The sequence below is a fragment of the Calonectris borealis genome, chromosome 1 (assembly GCF_964195595.1).
Source record: "Calonectris borealis chromosome 1, bCalBor7.hap1.2, whole genome shotgun sequence".
Taxonomy (NCBI): Eukaryota; Metazoa; Chordata; class Aves; order Procellariiformes; family Procellariidae; genus Calonectris; species Calonectris borealis.
Genome location: NC_134312.1, coordinates 219,522,038 through 219,543,118, shown reverse-complemented (window position 1 = coordinate 219,543,118; position 21,081 = coordinate 219,522,038). Strand labels below are relative to the sequence as shown.

The following is a 21,081-nucleotide window of genomic DNA, read 5'->3' as shown; positions in this document are numbered from 1 at the left end:
GGGGGCTGCGGGGTCGCAGCACCCCTCGCCTTAGCCCTGCCCTCCCCGTCCAGCCCCCTGCCCCTTCCCCCCCTGCCCTCGGAGCCCTTTCCTATGAGCTGCCTCTTTTATGCGTTTTATATAAGTCCAGTCTCAACACCAGTTTGTTATGGGGAGGGGGGGGTGCAGCAGAATTGGGGGGGTCTTTTCTAGGCAGCTTGCTCATGGGAAAGGGCACCCGCGCACCTCGGATGTCCCCTCCTTTCGCCCACCGCCTGTCCCCTCCTGCCTGGCCCTGCTGCATGTGTCCCCTCCCCGGGATGCACGAGCCTGGCTTTGACCCTTAGACCCTGCCCGAGACCTGAGCCCAGCTCCTCCCCGGCAAAGGCTCGACCCGGCACCGGGGTTTGGAGCCAGCAAGAGGGGTGGGCATCGCTCCCCCTGCTCTTACCCCCAAATCCTCCCGAAGGCGCCAGCCCCGGGGGTTTATTCTTCAGCTGCATCGGTTTTTACACCGATTTAACCTCCCTGGAGGACGCGAGCTCAGAGCTGTGAGGGGCCAGGTAAGGCCAGCGGACTTGGAGCCGGCACGGGGGGACGGGGCTGGCGGCGGGGAACCGCGGCGCCCCGTGGGTGCGTGCCGTCAGCCGCACGACGCTTGCTCTGGGAGAGGCTGCAAACGCTTCTCAGCACGGCAGGGTCACGGCGTAACCGCCTCGTTCCCAGCGGGGTTACCCCAGGGATGCTTCGGCCCCCCACGAGCTGCAAAGCTCCCCTGGTTGATGTTTTCTCCCTGTCTGTGCCTGCATGGGGTCAAGCACCTACCTGGGGGTAGGAGGGGAAGGGGAACACAGCATTTGCCACCCTAACCAGTGTTTCACCAGATGCTTGTGCCTCCCGGCTTGGCGGTGCCCGTCCTGGGGCTCCCTTGCTGGGTGCCCGGGGACCCATCCCACCCCACGGACCCCCATCGGGGTCTGCCGGGGGTCTCGGGTCTCCCACCATCGACCGAGAGGCCGTTCTCACTATTTATTGTGCCGTTGCGGTCAGCGTTGTCATGGGAGAGCAACCCGTGGGGATAGCCGTGTCCCCCCCGTCCGGGGGGGTGCAGAGTGGAGGCCCCCCTGTTATTTTTGGGTAAAGCTGAAGGGCAGCGTGGTACTTCTTTTTGTAAAGTGGTTACTTTGTACTGTTCATTGATACCTGCTTCTTTGGTTTCTCCACCATATCTGTGATGTTTCTGTGTTCTGTCAAATAAATTATTCTAGTTTATTAAACTCAGAAAAAAAAGAAAATAGAGTCCCAGCGCCTGGACACTTCTGTTGGCTCAGGACAGGGGAGCTGGCACAGTCCTGGGCTCTTCTACAACGAGGCACCCGATGGCGGTGCTGGGGGGGGCACGGAGGCTCTCGCCCCCCTCTCTGCTGCTCTGTCCCACCCCAGCAAGCCAAATTCATACTGACGAGAGCAGATTTCCTTGTCACAGCACCTGACGGTCCCACTGCTCCTGTCCGTTTCCTCACTAGCAAATTAATTCACACATTAACACGCAAATAAGTCTCCAGCAGCGTCCCATCTCCAGCCCCGGTGTTTCCAGCACCCCTGTGGCTGCTGCCTGCCCATACGTCGGTGCTGGGACACCCCTGCCTGCTCTCCGGGACTCGGTGTCTGCCTCAGCTGCCCCCCCAAAACCCCCTTATCTGGCCGCAGGAGACTTTGGCCATCCTGTTTCCCTGCTCCCCAGCGCGTCCTGGCTCCCATGCTCCACAGACGCAGCGGGGAAATGCCAGCTTGGCTCCTGTCCTCGGCTCACACCAAATGCCCGCGTGTGTGCGTGCGCTCCGCAAGCTTCAGGCTGTAGGAGAAACCACACAAATCGATGCTGAAACGCCACAGGACTCGTGCCAAGCTGTCTCTTACACGGGGGGGGAGCACAGGAGAACCGCCTGCCCCGGCACGACCCGAACAGCTCCCACCGCCCCAGCACCCTCGTCGCTCTCGGCTAACATCTGAAATCTTGGTCGTTTGGGTGAGAAATGACTAACGCAGCTTCAGCCCGCCCTGCCCGGGCTCCCTGCCAGCAGAGACAGACAGCCGGGGCAGGGCATCGAACCAACATGTCGCGCTCACGGCGGGCTATGCCCTGCCCCAGAAATGCCGGCGTCTCTCCATCGGCTGGGACGCCGTCCTAGAAGACCAACGCAGATGGGCACGGCCACCGCAGGGGATCCCGCTCCTCCTGCCAAGGACCAGGGTGAGCAGCAGCGCCCGCCCTGCTCACACCGAGCCACCCCGTCCCTCTCTATCCCCTGACCGATGAGAGCCTTCCCCCCGGCGCAGGGACACGCAGATGTTTCCGTGGGAGCCAGGGAAGAGATGAAGGTTTCTGTATCCCGCAGCAGGGACTGGGCATGATTTAGGAAACGAAATGCAAGGCCACGCGGTACCCGGCGAGCACGGTGTATTAACAAACTACTTGTTAAATGAGCAATGTCCAGCTGAGGAGCAGCTGATGGTTTAAGAAGTTGTGCCCTAAGGGCTGGCACTGCAAGGCTCGATACGCCCAGGAGCTGGTGCCCACAAGCACGAAGGAAGACCGACCATCGTAGCGCCCATCATAAAACCCAACCTCCTGCAGCAGCCAGCTGTAAAAGCTGAGGTCTCTCCAGTGCTGCGCTGCTCTGCGTTCATACCCGGGGTAGCAGAAGGGAGGAACAACTCCCAGGGACGACGCCGAGAGCTGGATACCAGGCCTGTGTCCTTGTCACGTGGGATAGGGCAAATTGGATGGCCCTTGGTGCAAACGGAGGTGTCCCGGCCTCTCAAGGAGCAGAGGATGCTCCAGCTGCCAGGGGAACGGGCACACACGGGTGCTGCCTTGTTAAATCCAGCCAAGGCCAGCCTGTGCCAAATCTTCTCCCCATAAATATGGCCCAGCAGTTTCAGAGAGCAACGCAGGGTCTTAAAGCAGAAGTCCCCAGTCCTTAAAAACATCCAGGCACCCTCTGAAAGCGCTGTCAGCAGCAGCGCTGCGAGCATTGGCCTCAGCCCCTGGTGTGGCAGAAAATAGTCGCCTTAAGTTTGCCTCTGCTCTCACAATCTCTGTTTGGGTGCGGGAGACTGAGCTCCGGCTCTTGCCGTAGCTTCCCTCGTTGCTGCAGCACGCAGCCTCACACTGCAGAATAAAACCCAGACTTGCACTCGGTTTGAAATCGCATCTTCCCAGCAAGGGGCTGAGGAGGAGCCAGGGAGAGCAGTGAGGCTGGAGGCCCTGAGACCCCCGACTTCTCCTCCGAAGGGCGCAGCAACGCTTGCACATCTCTCTGGGTGATACAAGTCCCAAGCCCAGCGCTGCACTGGGTGCGCATCCCGCTGAGGGACAGCGAGGAGGGTGGAGATGTGCATGGAGCAGCGTGACGGCAGCTCCAGGGCTGGACCGCTCCGCCTCGGTGCGCAGGCAGCGGGGAGCTGATGCGGCAGTGAGCTTCACATCCCCCCGGGAAGCAGGAGGAGCCAGGGCTGGGGGATGAGCCAAATAACCCCCCCATTTCTTGGGGGGTCAGCCCCTCAGGGAAGGGCTGTGGCTTGTCCCCTCCCAGGCAAAGGAGGAGAAACCCAGAGCACAGCTTGCTCTGGCCAACATCCACAGCACCATTCTGGATCCGCTCCCTGCTGGGAAGCATCTCTCCAGCCCGCTCGCTCTTCCCAGCTGCAATGCCTGGCCCTGGGGTTAAACCAGAGAGGAAAGCTCTGTGGCCACCTCGCCTCAGCGAAGACGGGTCCTGGAGGACCCTTCTGTGGTCCCGTGGAGAGCAGAGGTTGGACACATGCAGGTCCAACGCAGCTGCGAGCCGCCCCTTTCCACACTGGTGCTGTGGGGAAGGAGAGACCGTCCTTAAGCCGGTCCGTCTCGGGGGCCTCAGCATTTGTCCTGGGGGCAGGAGCCACCCCAGCCTTCCCCACCAAGGGCAAATCTGGCTCCAGCAAGGCCAAGGTCCCCACAGTCACACAACCGGGCTCTCTGATCAAACGTTCAGGCGTTGCCTGCAGGTCCGCGTGGTGCATTTCTGGGAGAAATGCCCTTACCGCCGGTGTGAGTTCTCCAGCGTCACATTTAAAGGGAGATCCCTCCTCTGTGCATAATCCCTCTCTATGGCAGCTGCAAGTACTTAATATTTTGGACATCTCCAGTCCCCTGTCAAATCTGGTTCAAGCTGGACAAGGAGGCTTAAGTTATTTTGGGAAAAAAACAAAAGGGAAGTTGAGATGAGTACAAACTGTGCTATTGCTTAAGCCCCATTTCTCTAGAAAGCCAAGCAAGTTTGCTTCCCTGTCCTCTCTGCACTACCTGCATCGCCGTGACGTGGGACGGGGTCAGGCTCGGCTCTGCTGCTTCTGCTTGCCAACTCCTTCACCACGCGCCTGCAAAGGAGACAGCGAGGAAGACGAAGCTGGGAGGACTGCAGTGGTCATCTCTCCTCCTCAGAGCCCATCTCCTCCAAGGCCAGACCCTCACCCTGGTGGGTGTTTCCATCTAAAGGCCAAGTGTTGCGGAGGAGCCGAGAGGAGCTGCGGCAGCTCAGCTGAGCTGAGGGTTTGCCAGATCTCCTGCTCCCAGGGGTGCTTGAGAAAAATCCATTGAGCTCCAGGATCCCACCTTGGGAACCCTTCATGCCTGCGTACCCATCAACCAACAGGCTGCCCTTCCCGGGACCGCACCTTGTCCCATCTTGGGCCAGAAAAGCCACCTCCTAAACTGATGAACCTGAAGGTCTCAGTGCAGGGGAAGGGCACGCTGTGCTCTCCCACCGCAGGCAGGAACGCGCTCACCAGCAGATGTGGAGGGTGGAAAGCCAGGAGCCCTCCCAGCTGCCCCTCACTGGGGCACAAATCCCCCCAATCCCTGGCCAGAACCCATTCACACCAGTTTGACATTGGCACAGCTGGACTGGTTTTGCCGGGGACCCTCCAGGGGTGGAAAGGAGGAGCAGGCATTCCTGCATGAGTGCTCAGATTCTCCCGGGCTCAAACAGGCTTCTTCCTCGCTGGTGCAGCAACCACCGCTGCTGGTGGTGAACAGACCTGCAGCTTTGGTAGGTGACAAAGCATCAAACCCCCCCGGCTTCGGGCAGGACACGCTCCCCCCATTTCAGACGCTGCCATGTAGGCAGGGACGGTTTTGGGTGTGGAGTGGAAGAGCCCACTTGCTGGGAGGAGAGCTGCGAGGTGAGCAGCGTGGAGCTTCCCCGTTATTGCGTGGATGGGAGCAGGTTTCAGCTTTAGCACCCGCAGGCGAACAGCTGTTGCCATGACACGGCGCAGTTCGGTACACCGCATTCCCAGCGCCCAGGCTTCCCCAGCCGCTTCCAGCACCGTCCTCCCGAAGTACAACCGTCACCCCAGCTCACCCTCGCCTGTCCTCAACCCCCCTCTCACCTCCGCTTACACCCAGAAAAGCGGGGAGCCCTTTGCACCCCTCCTCGGAGGGAAGCAGAGCGGCAGTTCCCGACCCCAGAAATAGCCGTGAAAGGCACGTAGAATCACGGGGGGACAGCAAACGCTGGGTGCTGGGGCGCGGAGCAGAGGGGACACAGCCCGGCAGGCCCTGCGCAGCCATTTGACTCCCTCCCCAGCTCCTCGACGAAACGCACCGTTTTTCGTGTTCGGGATAAGGAGCAGACAGTTTTTCCCTCTCAATTAACACCTTGGTAACAGCGTAGGCGTTGCAAGAGTCATTGCCTGGCTTCCTCAGGCCCAGGAAATCACATTAGCCTGATCAAATTTAAACTGTCAGTTGGTGGGAAAAGAGCCAAAAGATACCAAGGCCTTTTCCTAGACCGGGTGCCCTGCAGCTACACAAAGGGCAAAGCTTGCAGCAGGCTGGGGCTGAAAGCGTTATTCCTGTTCCTTTTGCAGGCTGCAAGCGGGCTGCGTTTGCACCGCGACTTCCTGAGCGGAGGCCACCACTCGTGACACACACGCACGTGATGAAATGCCAACACCCCACGGGGTGTACAGCCTCACCCCCCGTGCTTCGGGCCTGGAAAGCGGCAGGTTAAATACGCCACAGAATAGCCCATCTCCTCAAACTGTACTCACGCTTTTTTGTCTGTTTTCTTCTGAAAAGTATGGTGCAGACACAATGTGGGGCTACGACAAAATGACGGCAGTTCTCTGCTAGCAGACGCGACCAGAACTACACAGTCACAGCTATCATTTGAAGGCTGTACGCAGGAGAACAAGTAACACAATCAAAATTTTTACTATATTAAAATAGCACTCTTTACAGTTGGTTCTGTTCACTACAACCGTCTCAAAACAGTATCTGCAAGCAGACAGATACCTCGCAGCCTACGCAAACTAGAACATAGACAGGAAGCACACCACATCTCACCGAAAGTATGATCTACCCACACTTCCCACAAGACTGAACCCAGTCCCAAACGTGCAGGGAACCGTCGCTTGCTGCTGACAATAAAGTTCTCGGTTTCTGCGGATGCCACGTGTGCACTGTGACCAGGGCAGGGCCTCCGCTGCTGTCCCACCCGCCGAACGCGTGGCCTTTGTGAACAAAGATCGGCTCTGCTTCCCTGCCAGAGCTGTCCCAGCTCTGCGCGTCGTACACGTGCACGGTCCCATCAAAACCTTGAATAAAAGGGAAATCAGAGAGACCGCAGAAGTAAATTGTTTGTTCTAGTCCCATTGGGCTCACGCGCACCTCCCAGCAGGGCTGCTGAGACAGAAACGAGGACAAGGGCCCAGACTGACAACCTGCGACAGCAGAGCATCCAAGCCCCCGAGGAGCTTGTCTCAAGCTAACAGCTGCCGGGGAGAACACGGGCCAGATCCAAAAAGCCTGCAAATTCACTAGTCTGAATTTGCAATGCTCTGGCCAAGAGGCAGCCTTGTTGCCCAGCCGGTCTTATCGGCGCAGTATCCCTGCGGCCAGGCTGTCACTGGCACTATCAGGGCAGTGTTTGCTAAGAGTTTGGGGCCTTTGTTCTCCCAGGAGGGAAGCCGGAGTCCCCCAAAACCCATGCAGGCCCCTTCGGTAGTTGTTGGGAGAGAGGCAGCTGCAGAGGACGATTAGCTCCCATCTCTGCCGGCTCCAGGAGGAGCTCTGAACCACTCCCTAACTGGAGTGGGGTGAACCGGGCCTCAACAGAAATACAGATCAAAAAAAGCATCCAGAAAAGGAGACCTCTGCCCAAAGCACATACCTGAAATGGCAAGGCAGCCTTCCAGAGCAGGAGCCCAGGAGACGCACAGGAACTCCGCACCGGAGCTGGGAGAGGGAACTCTGCACTTTGCCGAGGCCAAGGACTCTGAGGTTTTTCGTAGGTCTGTTAGGGTGAGGTGCCCTCCGCTCGAGAGGCAAGCTACGGGCTGGGAGCTGGAGTCAGAGCCTTGAGGTCCGCGCCCGACTCCCACGCACCACCGCTCGCCACACGGCGCCGGGGGGACAGACACAGCCTCCAAGGGACTCTGCGGCTGCCGAACGTCAGCCAGGCACAGCTGCCCCTTGGCACAGCAGAAGAGCAACGTGTTGCAATCCAGGAATGCCAGGCCGCTGAGCTCCTCGCTGTTTCTGGAGGCTAGAAAAGAGAGGCAGATCTCAGATGCCACGAGGAGCATTTGCGTGATTTCTCTCCTCCAATCTTGCCTGAGAAAGCAGATTTCTAGCCTTGTCCCTGGAAAGTGGCTTTCAAGCAACGCTAGTTAGTTCTTCAAGAGACCCAGCAGCAGAGGCTGACAGCCTGCTTGGGAATTATCTCCGCACAGGATCCATGTGGAGCGGGCACAGTCTGTACCCCTCAAAAGGTGACGTTAACACCCAGGCAGAGGAGGCAGGCAGGCCCACGACTAACACTAGCCCTGTTCGAGGTCCCCATGGGGGACCTGACATGCACCAGGGCTCTGACAGCAGATTCCTCCAGCCCCACTCTTCAGCAGTGGGAGCCACGAGTCCCTGTGGCACGGGGACACAGCAGAGCCCTGCAGGGACAGACTTGCCCTTCCCTCCTTTTGCTCAGCACGCTGGGTTACAGCTGCTGGACACACACGTTCTCCTCACCAGGGTGTGTGGGGACCGAGTCTTACTGTGTAGGTGAAAGCAGATGGTCTCCAGGACCCCTCCAGGACCCCCCACAAACCAGACCTGGATTCACCACCTCGAGGTAAGGCAGGGCTGGTTTAATGAGGCTGGCATGATCCCTCCTCTCATCCGCATGGACAGATCACAGAGTAACACAGAGCTCGCTCAGAAGTCGATTTCAACGACCCCAAGCGATGTGACTCTGGGGCCAGCACTCCCTCGTTTGGGATGACATCTAGAGCAGCCCTCTGCTAGCCCAGTTCTTTGCACTGAAACCATCTACGGAGCTCTCATAGGGCACAGATCTGGGGCAGAAGCCTGAGAAATCGCTGTCATGGGAGTAGTGAGAAGCTGGAGGTGGACCAGAGGATTGTAACCTCTTTCCTCAACACTTTCCGCAAATACCTTTGTACCCTTTGACACATGTCTGAAAGTACCCACCCAGGGAAATGTTCGCCACTTGAGCAGTTACCTTGGCTTTAACCAAACTCCAGCCTTCCAAAATCAGACATTAGATTTGGTTTGAATACCTGCCATGTAGACGTTTTTCCTCGATTCAACCTCTGTAATTTGGACGCTGTTGAGTCTTGAGCCGTGAAGGACCCACGGGGCTCTGGCCGAAATGGTTGCAATTTTAGCCCAAGGTTGCCCAGTGCCATTTTCTGTAGGTATGGCACTTACAGATTTAATAACATCTATTTGAAAGAGACGTAAGCAGTTATAAAACACATCAGGAGTCAAGTAATCCACAAGATTAAGCTGTTCCACAAAGATGCCTTGCAAAGCTAAAAGTCACCTACTAAACCAATTACGATTAACCCCCTTTCCAGAATAAAACCACTCTTTCCAACACATCCATCAAGGACTGACAACAAGCCATTCAAATCTAGCAAAATGGAAGGAAAGCTGTGAATCAAGATGTTTATTTTCAATGAAGAAGAATCAGAAAACTTCTAATACCATTTTGCACTTCCGTTCTGCTGGTTTCAAAGTATTTCACAAGAGTAGGCAAAGCAACGGCAATCTTTTTCTAGAAGCAGGCAGACATAGGCTTGGAGAACTGAGGTGGTTCATGGTATATCCTGAAAGGTGATGTATGGAGCTCTTTATTTCTAACCCTTGGAGTATTAAGGGAACATTGTGGCAGCTATAGGTTTAGGGTTTTTGTTTGTATGTCCAAGAGCTCACAAATAAGTGGAAAGCCACTGTGACAGGCCTAAACCTACTAATTCCCTTTCGAGGTTTGTGCCATCGAGTCCCTTTCTTTCCAAGCCACCAGAACTGGGGTAGACACTTGTCTCGTGCCTTTCTCCAGCCCCTGCCACACAAGGGCAGTCACTCAGGACTTCACTGAACGGGACCGGCACTCCTCTCCTCGTTTTACGCCCAGGAAGAAGGGGAAGGTAGAGATGCTTGATGCAAGGACTACACTGAGAAACTACTCAAACTCAGAAACATCTTCCCTTACCAGAGTCCTCTGCTGACACCTGCCAGACCTGGAGGGAGCTGTCTGGTGGTCCACTCGTCACCAGCAAGCTGAGGAAACAAAAATCACCCCACAAAACTCTTTAGGAGCAGAGAACAGCCTTTTTTCTCCGGCCTGGGACAAACTGGTCTGCCATTCCTCCTGTGCTCAGGAGCGCCTGCCTCTGCTCGGAGCAGAGAAGGGGCCATAAGGACCGTAATGCCAGAACTCCTCATGCCAGGGTGCTCTCCACAGCCCAGGCAAACACAGTCCCAGGCAACGGCATTTAATTAGCACATTTTCCAAAAGCGCTAGACTAAGAACGGTGCAAAGAGCCCCAAAGTAGCAACAGGGGCTTGTGTAGGAGGAGAGAGCTGAACGAGTGAAATGAATCAGCCAGAGGGAAGCATGTTTGCTTGGTCTACAATCCGCAGCAGGAAAAAACCTTCCGAACCTGCATACGCAGGGACTTACAGAGCGGCAGCAGCAGCCACTAGTATCCTGCTCTGCCTGCTGAGCACCTCCACGCAGCGACAAATGCAGAAGGAAGGGATGGAAAAGGCAGAGCAAGGAAGCTATACAGGCCCCCGTTGCTCAGAAGTGGGGTAGGGAGCGATCCCTGGTGAGCCAGCGTCAACGTCAGCAGCCCCTGCGGCTCACTTCTGGAAGAAGTTGAGGATTCAAGTCATCCAGCAGCAGCTTCGGTTTCCCTGCCAGCTGCCCCACAAGACACACCACTGCAGCTTTCGGTACCGCAAAACGGGGTGTTTTGCTGAGCACCCCGATAGACGGCTCCTCTCCAAACATGACAGTGTTCTGGGAGGACCACTGTGTGTCACTGGCCAGCAAATCCCCACTCAGACTCACACTACTCTCAGAGCTGGCAGGATTGAGCAGCTGGGCTGGGAAGCAGGCAAGGAAAAGAAGCTCTGTCTCAGTGGACAAGCACCCCTCTCCATCTCCAGTACCCCCTGGAAGGACCCTGTGGCCGTACCTGGTGTCCGGCACATGTTTCAGGCTGTACACCGGGCGGTTTGAAAATCCACCACATTCCACCTTGAAATCTCTCTCTGGACACAGACCCTAGAAATCAGAGGCAAAGTCATTTCTTCCCACTTAGTGGTGCAGAACTTGGTGTTACCACGAAAAAAAGACAGAGACATGAAACACACTCTTGCTTGGTAAAGCTCTTGCCTGTCCGGTAATGCCTATTTCAACAGGAGCGACAGGATTGAAGGATCCCTAAATAGGGGAAAAAACCATATGGAGAGAGCTCCTGCCAAGAGCTCTGCCTGGGTTCGTTGCCACCGGTGCACGTCTGGCTCTGGCGCTTTCTGCTTACCCAGTGACCAAACACCACCTTCTACTTCAGCGTAGAGGTCACCCACCCAAGGGCCAACACCGCTGTTCAGCAGTGTGGTGCCCCAGGCTCGGCCATCTCAGCCAGTCCCTTCTTCTTTTGCCTTGGTGTCCTCATCTGCCCTATTTCCCCATGAAACGCTTTCATTCACACACCTGGAGATGAAGTTTTCACGGCACAAGCTGCCCAGGGAGCAGCAGGACTACACGACTAGACTGCCAGCCTGCGCTACCTCAACTGGCAGGTGAATGACGTGCCTTACCTTTTGACCAAAGCTGCTCAAAACCTGGCCAAATCCTCGTCAGAGCAATTGAGACCAGGTAACAGCTTGTGAAGCCCAGCACAGCATAGCCCTAGCCTGTTCTCTGAAGACACGAGGCCAAGGAGGACAGAGTGACCTGGTGCCACCCTGGCTGCAACACCTACCTGGGTCTCCTTCGCCTGCAGCGTCGGTGGTGGGAGCAGCTGCAGGATCTCGTTCCTACCAGACCATCCGTACCCGGCTACACAGACACCTTGGAGGCGGGGATGAAGAACCAGGGACACGGTGAGGGATGCCCCAGCCCTCCTGGCCCACCCTCCCTGAGCCAGGCCCCCGATACTGAACCCCAAACCCAGAGCCCCGCTACAGGCCCAGCCACTTGGCCCCACTCCTGGGGTCCTGGTCCTGGCCCTGCCCCCTGGCCTCCCCTCCATATTTTATCAAATCTGTCATTTCTAGACTCCTGTGGCATTTAGAGACCACACATGATGTATTAGACGACATCTAATACAAAGATGTCGGACTGGGCATACCTTTCCTAGACTACCTCTTCTGCTCTCCTCTTACTTATTTTGTGGGTTATGCTAATACTCTGTTAAAATTTTGATTAATCTTGTTATCTATCCACATGACTAATCTTCTTTGCATTATGTTCAGTGCTTGATTTCATCAGCATCTTGTGACAATGACTGCCATAATTTAATTAACTATTGACAGGAAAAAGTAACTTTCTCCATCTGTCTCTTTAGGTTCACTTGTTCTATGAGATGTGGTGGACCTCCTCAGTGCTATGGAAATAGAAACACAGCATTTTTTTCACTTCTTCCTTGCCAAAATCTCTTGTGTTGCAGTTTAGTCCCATCATTTGTTGTTCTGCCCAGAATAACCCTAAAAAGCAAGGTCTCGGCTGTGGTCGCCTTGAATGCATTTGGGGGTTGTTATCCGCTGTCCCCTCAGTCACCTTTTCACGTTACAGAACCCACGTCTTCCAGTTCTTCCCTGAGGACCGCGAGCTTCTGGCCCCAGAGCGCTTCTTCCTGGCCAAAACCTCTCGTGCTGCAGTTTAGTCTCATCATTTTTTGTTCTGCCCGCAACAGAGGCCCTGGCCCGGCCCGACCCCGTGGCTCCCCTTCTCCCCCGCTCCGTAGCCCCGTCCCGGCCCCGTGGCCATTTTGCCTCCCCCCGTGGCCCCAGCCCGGCCCAGCCCCTCGGCCCCTTCCTTTCCCCCGGAGCCCCGGCCCAGCCCTTCTCCTCCCCTCGACCGCACTCACGCTTCCCCGGGGCCCATTCGATAACGCGGGTGGGCGCCTGGAGCTCGAAGGTGTGCAGGTCCTCGTACCTGCGGGGAGAAGGAGGGAGGGGAGGTTGGCGGGGCCGGCGGGCCGGGGCCGGGGGGCCGGGGGCACCGGGGCTCCCTCACAGGCGCAGGGACTGCAGCAGCCATTCGTCCGCCTCCTCCTCCCCGGCGCCCACCGCCTCCATGGCAACGCCCGCCGGACCCGGCGCGCCGCTGACGTCACGCGGCGGCGCGCAGCAGTGACGCTGCCGGGCGAGGCGCGGCCGGTTGAAACCGGAGGGCGCCGGCGGTTCTGAGGGAAGCGCGGGCCGCGTTCGCCTCCCTGAGGGAAAAGGGCGCGGGGCGTGGGGAAAACCGCGTTATTCCCGCGGGGTTAAGCCCTGCGTGGGCGTGAGCGTGGCCTCCGGGCGGCGCGGGGGCCGGTGGGAGGAGCACGGTGGGGTCGCTCTGCGGCGTCGCCTTTAATGGCACATCGTATTGTGACAGTCGAACGCTAAAAGGGGGGTAGCGGGGCAGGCTGACGCGCGGATTGGTAGTGGTAATGATGGTAATAATGCAGTGCAGGTCTGCCCAGCTTCTCCAACGTACACAAGGATCCGCGTGCGGGCGTGGTGATAAATTCAGAAGCCTCCCAAAAAAAGCCAGCCTGACCGCCACCCTTTACGCCAGTGCCTCTGCATAGCGTGGTGGTTACGTACCGGTTCCCAGCTAACCCTTACGTAGGCTTTGCTTCCTCATTTTTGACAATTAAACGTGTCGTTCTTAGGTACTTTACTATTTTTCTAACGAGTGCTGTGTACCATCGCGTCGACTCCGGTCCCCTCTGCCAAGAGGGCGCTGCTCAAACCGAGATTGCAGGGCTGGGCCTCGCGGCGAGCCCACGTTCGCAGAAGATGGTCGCTCTTTCAGCGATACCTTCCTCCCCGTTTCTCTCCAGCGCAGGCTCACACCAGGTGCTGAAGGATCGGTGCAGCTAACTTGCTTCCAGCTGCGGGCTCGCTGCCTGTTAACAGCGGCGCTTCAGGATCAGTGGTGATAACTGGGAGTTTATTACAGATGATTGTGCTTTTTCTGTCTTCTGGCTGGGTTTTAGCTGGCGTGCACAGTGTCGGGAAGCGAGCTGCATCTATTTCCTGTAACGCTGCAAGGTGGCAGCCTACAGCTTCTGAGGCGGCTCTGGAGGAATCAGAAAAATGACTTCTTTTTACAGAAATACATCAAATGTGAATCTTTAAGTCTGTGCAGTGTCTCCTATGTTTCCTGACATCCTGTACTGTTTATTTTTCCCTCACTTTCTGGCATGCTGTCAGTGTCGTCAGAGAGGGATGGAGAGGCTTTGGGCAGTTTTGCAGGGCAGCTTCCCGGGCACCTGCAGTGCTTGGAGAGGTGGTAGGACATTCTGGGTGACGTGACGGGTTCGGACTTGGGCTGTGCTGTCTGAACACTGTGCTCGGGGCTAACTCAGGGCTGTCAGTACAGAAGTGAGTGAGAAAGAAGCGAGGGCAAAAGCAGGCACGGGGCAGAAGTGCTGCGAGAAGAAGGATGGAAAGCCAGACCCCCTCCTTCAGCCAAGAGGCTGCGCGCTGCCCTGGAACTGGTCGATGCGAGAAGCACTTCTCCTCACCCGTGGTTGCTCTGCACAAATAGCACAACCATCCTGCTATTTGTACATACGTGCAACACTACTTCCCCAGCACGCTCTCCAGCTCCCGGCAGCTCGTGGCTCAGGAAATCCTGTCTTGTCCTGTCCAGTCCATGTGACAAGAACAAGACTTTGGAACTACAGAAGGTATTTTGTTTGCTCACTGAATAACTTGGAGCATCTTCCTAGCTCTAGGAGACACAAACGCATCTCCTCTGTGCAGGAGGAGAATGAAGGAGAACTATTTTCAACTTTTTGCCTTGCAAATTGTCCTGGTTCTGGCTGGGACAGAGTTAACTTTCTTCCCAGTAGCTTGGGGGGTGTGCTGTGGTTTGGGTTTGGTACGAGAGGAGCGTTGACAGACCATTGAGGCTTTGGTTGTTGCTGGGTGGTGCTTGCACCGGGGACTTTTTTTCAGCCTCCCATGCTCTGCCAGGAGCAGGGGAAGCTGTCGGCGGGGAGCACAGCCAGGGTGGTTGATCCAGCTGGCCAGCGGGGTATTCTAACCCATGTGACGTCATGCTCTGTATAAAAACCAGGGGTGGGGGGTGGGGGGCTCTCCCCCCGTTTGCGACATGCGATCTGCTAGTGGTGAGCAGTTGCATTGTGCATCATCTGCTTTGTATATTCTGTTATTGTTGTTGTTCTCATTGTTATTATTACTGTTCTACTTTGTTTTATTTCCATTCTTAAACTGTTTTTATCTCAACCCACGAGTTTTCCTACTTGTGCCCTCCCGATTCTCTCCCCCATCCTACCGGAGGGGGCGGTGAGCGAGCGGCTGCGTGGGGTTTAGCTGCTGGCTGGGGTTAAACCACGACCCAAGTTAGTCATTTCTGGAATTAATGTTTGCGTTTGGTGGTGTGAAACCCGTGCCTCCTGAAAGGAGAGCTCTACTGAAGCCAACACTGAACAGCGCCTTCCCTCCTGGTGGAACTCAGCACCCCCGTTTTCCTTGCCATGTAATAGCAGGAAACTCATCCTTCAGTGTGTCACCAGCTTGACAGGAATTTGGTCTTCTGGGTCAAAGAAGAAGTGAGAAGTGAGCCCTGTTCTTGGAGCAACACTTCAAATTCTTTTGTGTGTACAACAAATAAACTTTGACTTTGGTTGTAGCTGAAAAAGAAGAGTACAATCTATTGCTTTTCCCTTCTAACGGACAAATAGCAGCTGTTGTGTTAGCCAGTCAATCTCAGGGAGAAAAACCCCACAAAACCAATACAAGATGTTGCTATTTTTCAGCCGCTAAAGGAGGCTTTAACAGAAGGCACTATGGGGCTTATACCGGAGCTCAAGAACATCTCTTTTAGGAAGAAAATCCTTCCATTTAATCTCCTGAGTATTCGTATATCCTCCTAGCTTTCTAGGGGTACCTTGTTCCTGCCGCATGACGTGCCGTCTTTCACTGATCCCTTGTCAGGGGCGACTGAAGGCAGGCGAAACGCGAGTCCCCAGCAGAGCTGATCATCCATGATAGTCTGAACCACGGTCTCGCCGTCTTGCAGGACCGGTACTCTTTGAATGTTCGTACACTGCACTCTCCCACACAGGACGTTCCTGGGATAGACAAACAGACTGCTGCGAGGTCTGTAGGGACATCTGAAGACGTGGTGATCCATGGTGCTGGTACACGACTCTGCCGTCAGCACCCTGGTACAAATTTGTCCCCTTGCAGGTCAGACACTGGGAACAACCCTGAACACGCTCAGAGGTTCCAGCTGTTCCAGGCAGTTTGCATCCAACCACCTCTTTTCTGAGGATAAGACATTTAACAGTAGACACAGATCCTTTAGGCCAGTTGGTGTCAGTGCCGTGGGCACAGAGCACAGCCCTTTGGTGTATCTCTCCAGAAGCTGCAGAGACCCTTCCATTTGACTTTTACCCTCACTTTTCATGTGTTCTGCCCATTTTCTATACTGGATGAGAAACACTGCTGCTTATGCCAGGAAGAATTGGGTGTAGTTATTCAGAAAGTCGTCTCTGTGCCCAGCGGTGGCAAGAGTGAAGCTCAGGTGCTGCCTGTGTTGTCCGAAAAGCGGATTCGTGCCCGGCGTGCAAGTAACCAATTCCGCACGTCAGGAGAGAAATTGTTTCATTCAGGCCTGGGTGCTCGGTGGACTTGCCACAAATCAAGCACCCCTGGTTTAATCACCTTTCTGCTTATATCTATGCTTCTCATACATATTTTAAGATTCTCTTTTACATATTCATTAAATTTCCAAGAACTAATTATAATATTACATTATCCTAGACACATGCGCACTAAAGTCTTTGGGGTCTTCTTGAGGGTCTCAAGTGGTCTCTGGTGGTCGGCAGGGGAGTGAACTCTTTGTGAACCTGTTCCTTCCCTTATAAGGTCGAGGTTTGTCTCCAAGCCACATCTGGTTCATTTATGGTTCTTGATTTTAAGGTTAATCTTTACTAGAGTCTAACAATACTACACACCTGCAAACACAATACCTAATTTTTTAAGCATCAAATCTTCATTGTTTTAAAATTACAGAAACGAACAGAACAGTATACAATGTTCAAAATTGCAAAACGAACAAACTATACCTACTACATCACCTGTGTGGTGCTCAGCAGGAAAACAGGAAACAAGCTCAAATTCTGAATTTGCATCCTAGTGTCTCCCCTAATGACAGCAATGTCCCTCTCCGTGGTGAACTGCCAAAGAGCAAGCACGAAGAAAGGTTAGGTACTAGCAACTGCATATTTTTGAGTGAATGTTAATACGCATGGGGACGGCAAATCTCCAAGGTCCTGGAGACCTACACAATCTCCTTCCTTTTGAATGATTGTCCATATCCACACTCAGATGTGGCTCCTTCTCAGCAGGTCCTGCTCTCGGGACGGGACCTCTGAGGAGGGCTTGGAGAGTGACGAGTTAAAGGTTGAGGGACTGCACTCTACAGCGATGTCCTGCCTAGAGATGTCTTTCAAGATGTACTGACTGATGACTGCCGCACATGGCAGCAACATGAAAAGAATTAATGCTGTAGGAGAAAAAGGGTTAGAGAGCCCATTACCAAACCGAACCCATTATCAAAGCCCTCGCCTGGTGATGGGACGACCCTTTACTGTGGGAAAGCTGGAAAGTGTCATGCACTGAACCTCCGTCAGTGCTGGGAGATAAGATTTAAGGCTGTTCTGGTCAAGCAAAGAAGAAAAATCTGTAAGTTCCTGTAAAAAAGAAAACCGTCCTCACTTAACTTTCTGGGTTGAAAGTGCAAGAAGAACCCAACCCGAAGAAACGCTGCCTCAAATTCCTCCTATTGCCGTGTGCTTTTTTCCCCTACTTTGACTGTTACACAGGTGGGCTCTCAGCAACGCTTGTACATCACTCCTTCATCTAGGAAAACCAACAGAAAAGCCTAGCAGAGCCTCCAAGTTGTATAAAAAGCTGCACTGCTTCTCCCGATACCATTTTTGCTTTTGCCTCTCTCACTGTGCTTAATCGAACAGAAAAAATTCAAGTTGAAAAACTCTTAGAAAGAGTGTTCTGTTTGTATGCCTTGTACAGCAATGCACAAGAGTGGTGTCCCAGCGCTACCCGGCTACTGGCAGGACTGGGACACCAGTAACCACCAGCAACCAGCACTTACTGTTCCAGGCATTTAGTGTAGTGCGTCCCGTTCCAGCCACAGTTCCCGCTCCGGTCGCCTTGAACGTTCACTCGCCTGAAGCAGCTCAGCGGGGCTCGGCGGGCGGCTGCAGAGCGAGAGCAAAGGGAGGCGTTCAGGGGGAGGCAGGAGCTGTACGTGCCCCCGCAATCCCTCCGGATTGTTTAGTGATTTTTTTGTGAAGTGAAGTTCTAGTCCACCACAGCTTGCATTTGACCTGCCATGTTTTATGGGCAATTTTTTTTCACCTATTCTTTGGGTTCTGGTCCTCTTTTGGACCAGAATAATCAGTGTGAGAATGAAGTGGCTAAACGAATGGATTTGCTACCAAGAGATCAACCAGTAATCAGAGTAGAGCATGGTCATTTATACAGAACAATATGGAGCAGAAAATTGGATTAAAAGCCTCAAACCTTTCCCAAACCTATTTTTTTCTTTCTTCTAACTTTTTCTTTCTTTGGATTCTAACTTGCTATGTGACACAGGTCAATATATCTTTCATTTACCCTGAAACCAGGATCACCACCAGTACTAGCAGCACTAATTCCTGTTAGACGTCAGAAACCGCTCGCAGATCTGGATTTCAGGAAGGCAGAACCATTTCTAACCCAGAGGACTCCCAGTTTGTTCAGCACATCTCTGTATTCACCCCGTGTTGTGTAAGAGTAACAGAGCACCGAGGGAAAAGATGGAGAGCCTGTGGTCACTGCAGGACTCCCACCAGGCGTTTTTACAAGTTTTCAAGCATCCGAGATGTTCTCAAAGTAAAACCAACGGCCAGGCCTCTCGGCTGTCCTGCAGAGGTGGCTGAGATCACTGTCGACCACATTAGCACCACGTAAGTGTTCGCGTGAGAGTTCCTTCGGTGTCCCCTGTCGAAATGATGGCAAAAATATTCTGCCTTATCAAAATATTCTGCCTTAACGTCCTTGCCTTTCCCAGCACCGCCTTTCATGAGAAGTGCTGCTGCCGTCATGTGCAGGGGTTCCCAGAGACTCCAAACTTCTCATAAATGTGGCAGATCAAAAAGGAACTGTGGTTTTACTTACAGAAGACTTTTGTATGTTCATAAAGATACCTAGGACTCAGATGGTGATGGGCACCACTGCTGTCACTAACGAGGGAGTGCAGAATAGATCCGCTCTCCGCCGCTTCAGGACACACGCACTGGGGAAGTTTGGTCACTTCCTCCAGAACTGAAACAACCTGCGAGATGACGCGGGCAGGCATTCAAAAAATTCACATGCATGCTTCCAGTTTGAACTGGGGGAAATTTAGAGGCACCAATTGCGCACACAAAGTGTGGTTGCTTTCAGAGGCGCAGAAGTGATCTCAACGACTGTCTCCAGCACATCTTTGTTTCTGGGACCCTCTACTGGCAAATGGATGAGGGTGGCCGCTTCTGCCGTTCCTGTTGCACACTGGGCAGGGGATGTTCCTAAACCGCACTGCAACAACTACTGCAGGAGAAAACCTCTCTTCTGTTACCCTAACTACTGTAAATGTATAGAACCCTAGAATCGTAGGTTGGGAAGATCATCAAGTCCAATACTATATTTTATATACACATTGTTTTATATATATAGTTATATAGCTATTGTTATAAAATCATGGGGTATTTGAAAAGTGTTCTCCTATGTTACCTAACATCCTGTACTGTTTATTTTTCCCTCACTTTTTGGCATGCTGTCAGCATCAGTCTTAGCAATTCTTGTCTTGTCTTAGCAATTCTTTCTACATACTGTGATTCAAACAGAAAGCGTTGGGTAAACATCTTGTGAAGAATCTGAAACAAACTGAATGCTCTGCAGTTGATTTTTTTTTTAATGTAAAGATTATGATTGTTACAATACCTTTGATAGAAACCTGTGAGGGATGTTGGAGTGAGCCAGGAGATAAAGCCGTGACAGTACCAGCTGCACGTGAGAATACAGCGGTGTGGCACTCCGTGAGCTCAGAGCTGTGTCAGCCTTTTGTCACCTTCTCCCGTTAACTCCTTTCTCACCTGCGTGCATTAATTGCAGGACGTGAGCTTAGCCTGAGGCAGACAAGTGGCCAAGTCAGCGCGAGGTGCTCCTCCAGCGAGGGCTGAGAACAGAGAGAAGGAGAAATGCCAGAGGAAGGGCTGGGAGCCAGACGTTCGGCTGTGAGCTGTGGTGCAGCCTTGCTCTCATACTGCCCTGCACCCCTTATAACCCACAAAGGAACAGGTTGTGTCTCCCCTGAACTCCAGAGACGGGTTCAGGGCGAGGTAATAACTCTTTGGAAATTACCTCCTGGTGGCCACTGTCTGAGGAGAAGGAGCATGAGGCAGAACGGTGCTGGACACTGTGGATCCCAGGTGGGGAGAGCAGAGAGCCCGAAAACGGTTTTCTCTGCACATTCTTGCCTTTTACTTTCTCTTCTCTATCTTTCCAATGTACTAAGGGAGCCAAGTGGGTAAGTGGGGGAACAGAGAACACCCTCCAGTACTACAGATAACGCAGGGTGTTTTTAAAGTACCAAGGCCTGAATGAAGATAACAACTGAACTGACCATTTAAGTCGAAACAAAATAAACATTCCAAGGCTTTTTGAAAACCTCCCCAGAAATATTTTAAAAATTCTAAAACAATTTCTTTGAGATTAATCTCAAGTATTTTAATCTCAAAATTTGGAAGAGGAATGAGTAAAAAATGGGAACATTTGTTACAGAGTAGCAAATAATAGGAACAGGCTAAGCTGTTTCGTTATAGAATCATAGAATCATTAAGGTTGGAAAAGTCCAATCGAGTCCAACCGTGAACCCAACACCCCCATGCCCACTACACCATGTCCCTAAGCGCCTCATCTACACGTCTTTTAAATACCTCCAGGGGTGGGGACTCCACCACTTCCCTGGGCAGCCTGGTCCAAGGCCTGACCACTCTTTCAGTAAAGAAATTTCTCCTAATGTCCAATCTAAACCTCCCTTGGCGCAACTTGAGGCCATTTCCTCTTGTCCTATCGCTGTTACTTGGGAGAAGAGACCAACCCCCACCTCACTACAACCTCCTTTCAGGGAGTTGTAGAGCGCGATGAGGTCTCCCCTCAGCCTCCTCTTCTCCAGGCTAAACACCCCCAGTTCCCTCAGCCGCTCCTCATCAGACTTGTGCTCCAGGCCCTTCACCAGCTTCGTTGCCCTCCTCTGGACACGCTCCAGCACCTCCATGTCCTTCTTGTAGTGAGGGGCCCAACACTGAACACAGGGTTCGAGGTGCGGCCTCACCAGTGCCAGTACAGGGGCACGATCACCTCCCTGCTCCTGCTGGCCACACCAGTTCTGATACAGGCCAGGATGCCGTTGGCCTTCTTGGCCACCTGGGCGCGCGGCCGGCTAG

At 53.8% G+C, this 21,081-nt stretch overlaps 1 protein-coding gene across 1 annotated transcript; it reads right to left on the bottom strand.

The window, feature by feature from the left end:
* Nucleotides 1-6,222: 6,222 nt before the first annotated feature.
* WDR73 (WD repeat domain 73) lies at nucleotides 6,223-12,680 on the bottom strand. Its single transcript, XM_075140455.1, has 8 exons — nucleotides 12,582-12,680; nucleotides 12,433-12,500; nucleotides 11,326-11,414; nucleotides 10,534-10,622; nucleotides 9,543-9,610; nucleotides 8,605-8,769; nucleotides 7,200-7,574; nucleotides 6,223-6,624 (listed from the first exon to the last, which is right to left on the bottom strand). The coding sequence occupies exons 1-8, from the start codon at nucleotides 12,641-12,643 to the stop codon at nucleotides 6,386-6,388; spliced, it is 1,155 nt and encodes a 384-aa protein (XP_074996556.1). The 5' UTR covers nucleotides 12,644-12,680; the 3' UTR covers nucleotides 6,223-6,385.
* Nucleotides 12,681-21,081: the final 8,401 nt, after the last annotated feature.

Bases quoted from the DNA above. Each gene is read 5' to 3' on its own strand.
- WDR73 (XM_075140455.1), bottom strand. From the start codon at position 12,643: ATGGAGGCGGTGGGCGCCGGGGAGGAGGAGGCGGACGAATGGCTGCTG. The intron at 12,501-12,581 runs GTGAGGGAGCCC...TTCTCCCCGCAG, and splicing joins CTGCTGCAGTCCCTGCGCCT to GTACGAGGACCTGCACACCT. The intron at 8,770-9,542 runs GTAAGGGAAGAT...TCTTTCAAATAG, and splicing joins GGTGTCAGCAGAGGACTCTG to ATGTTATTAAATCTGTAAGT.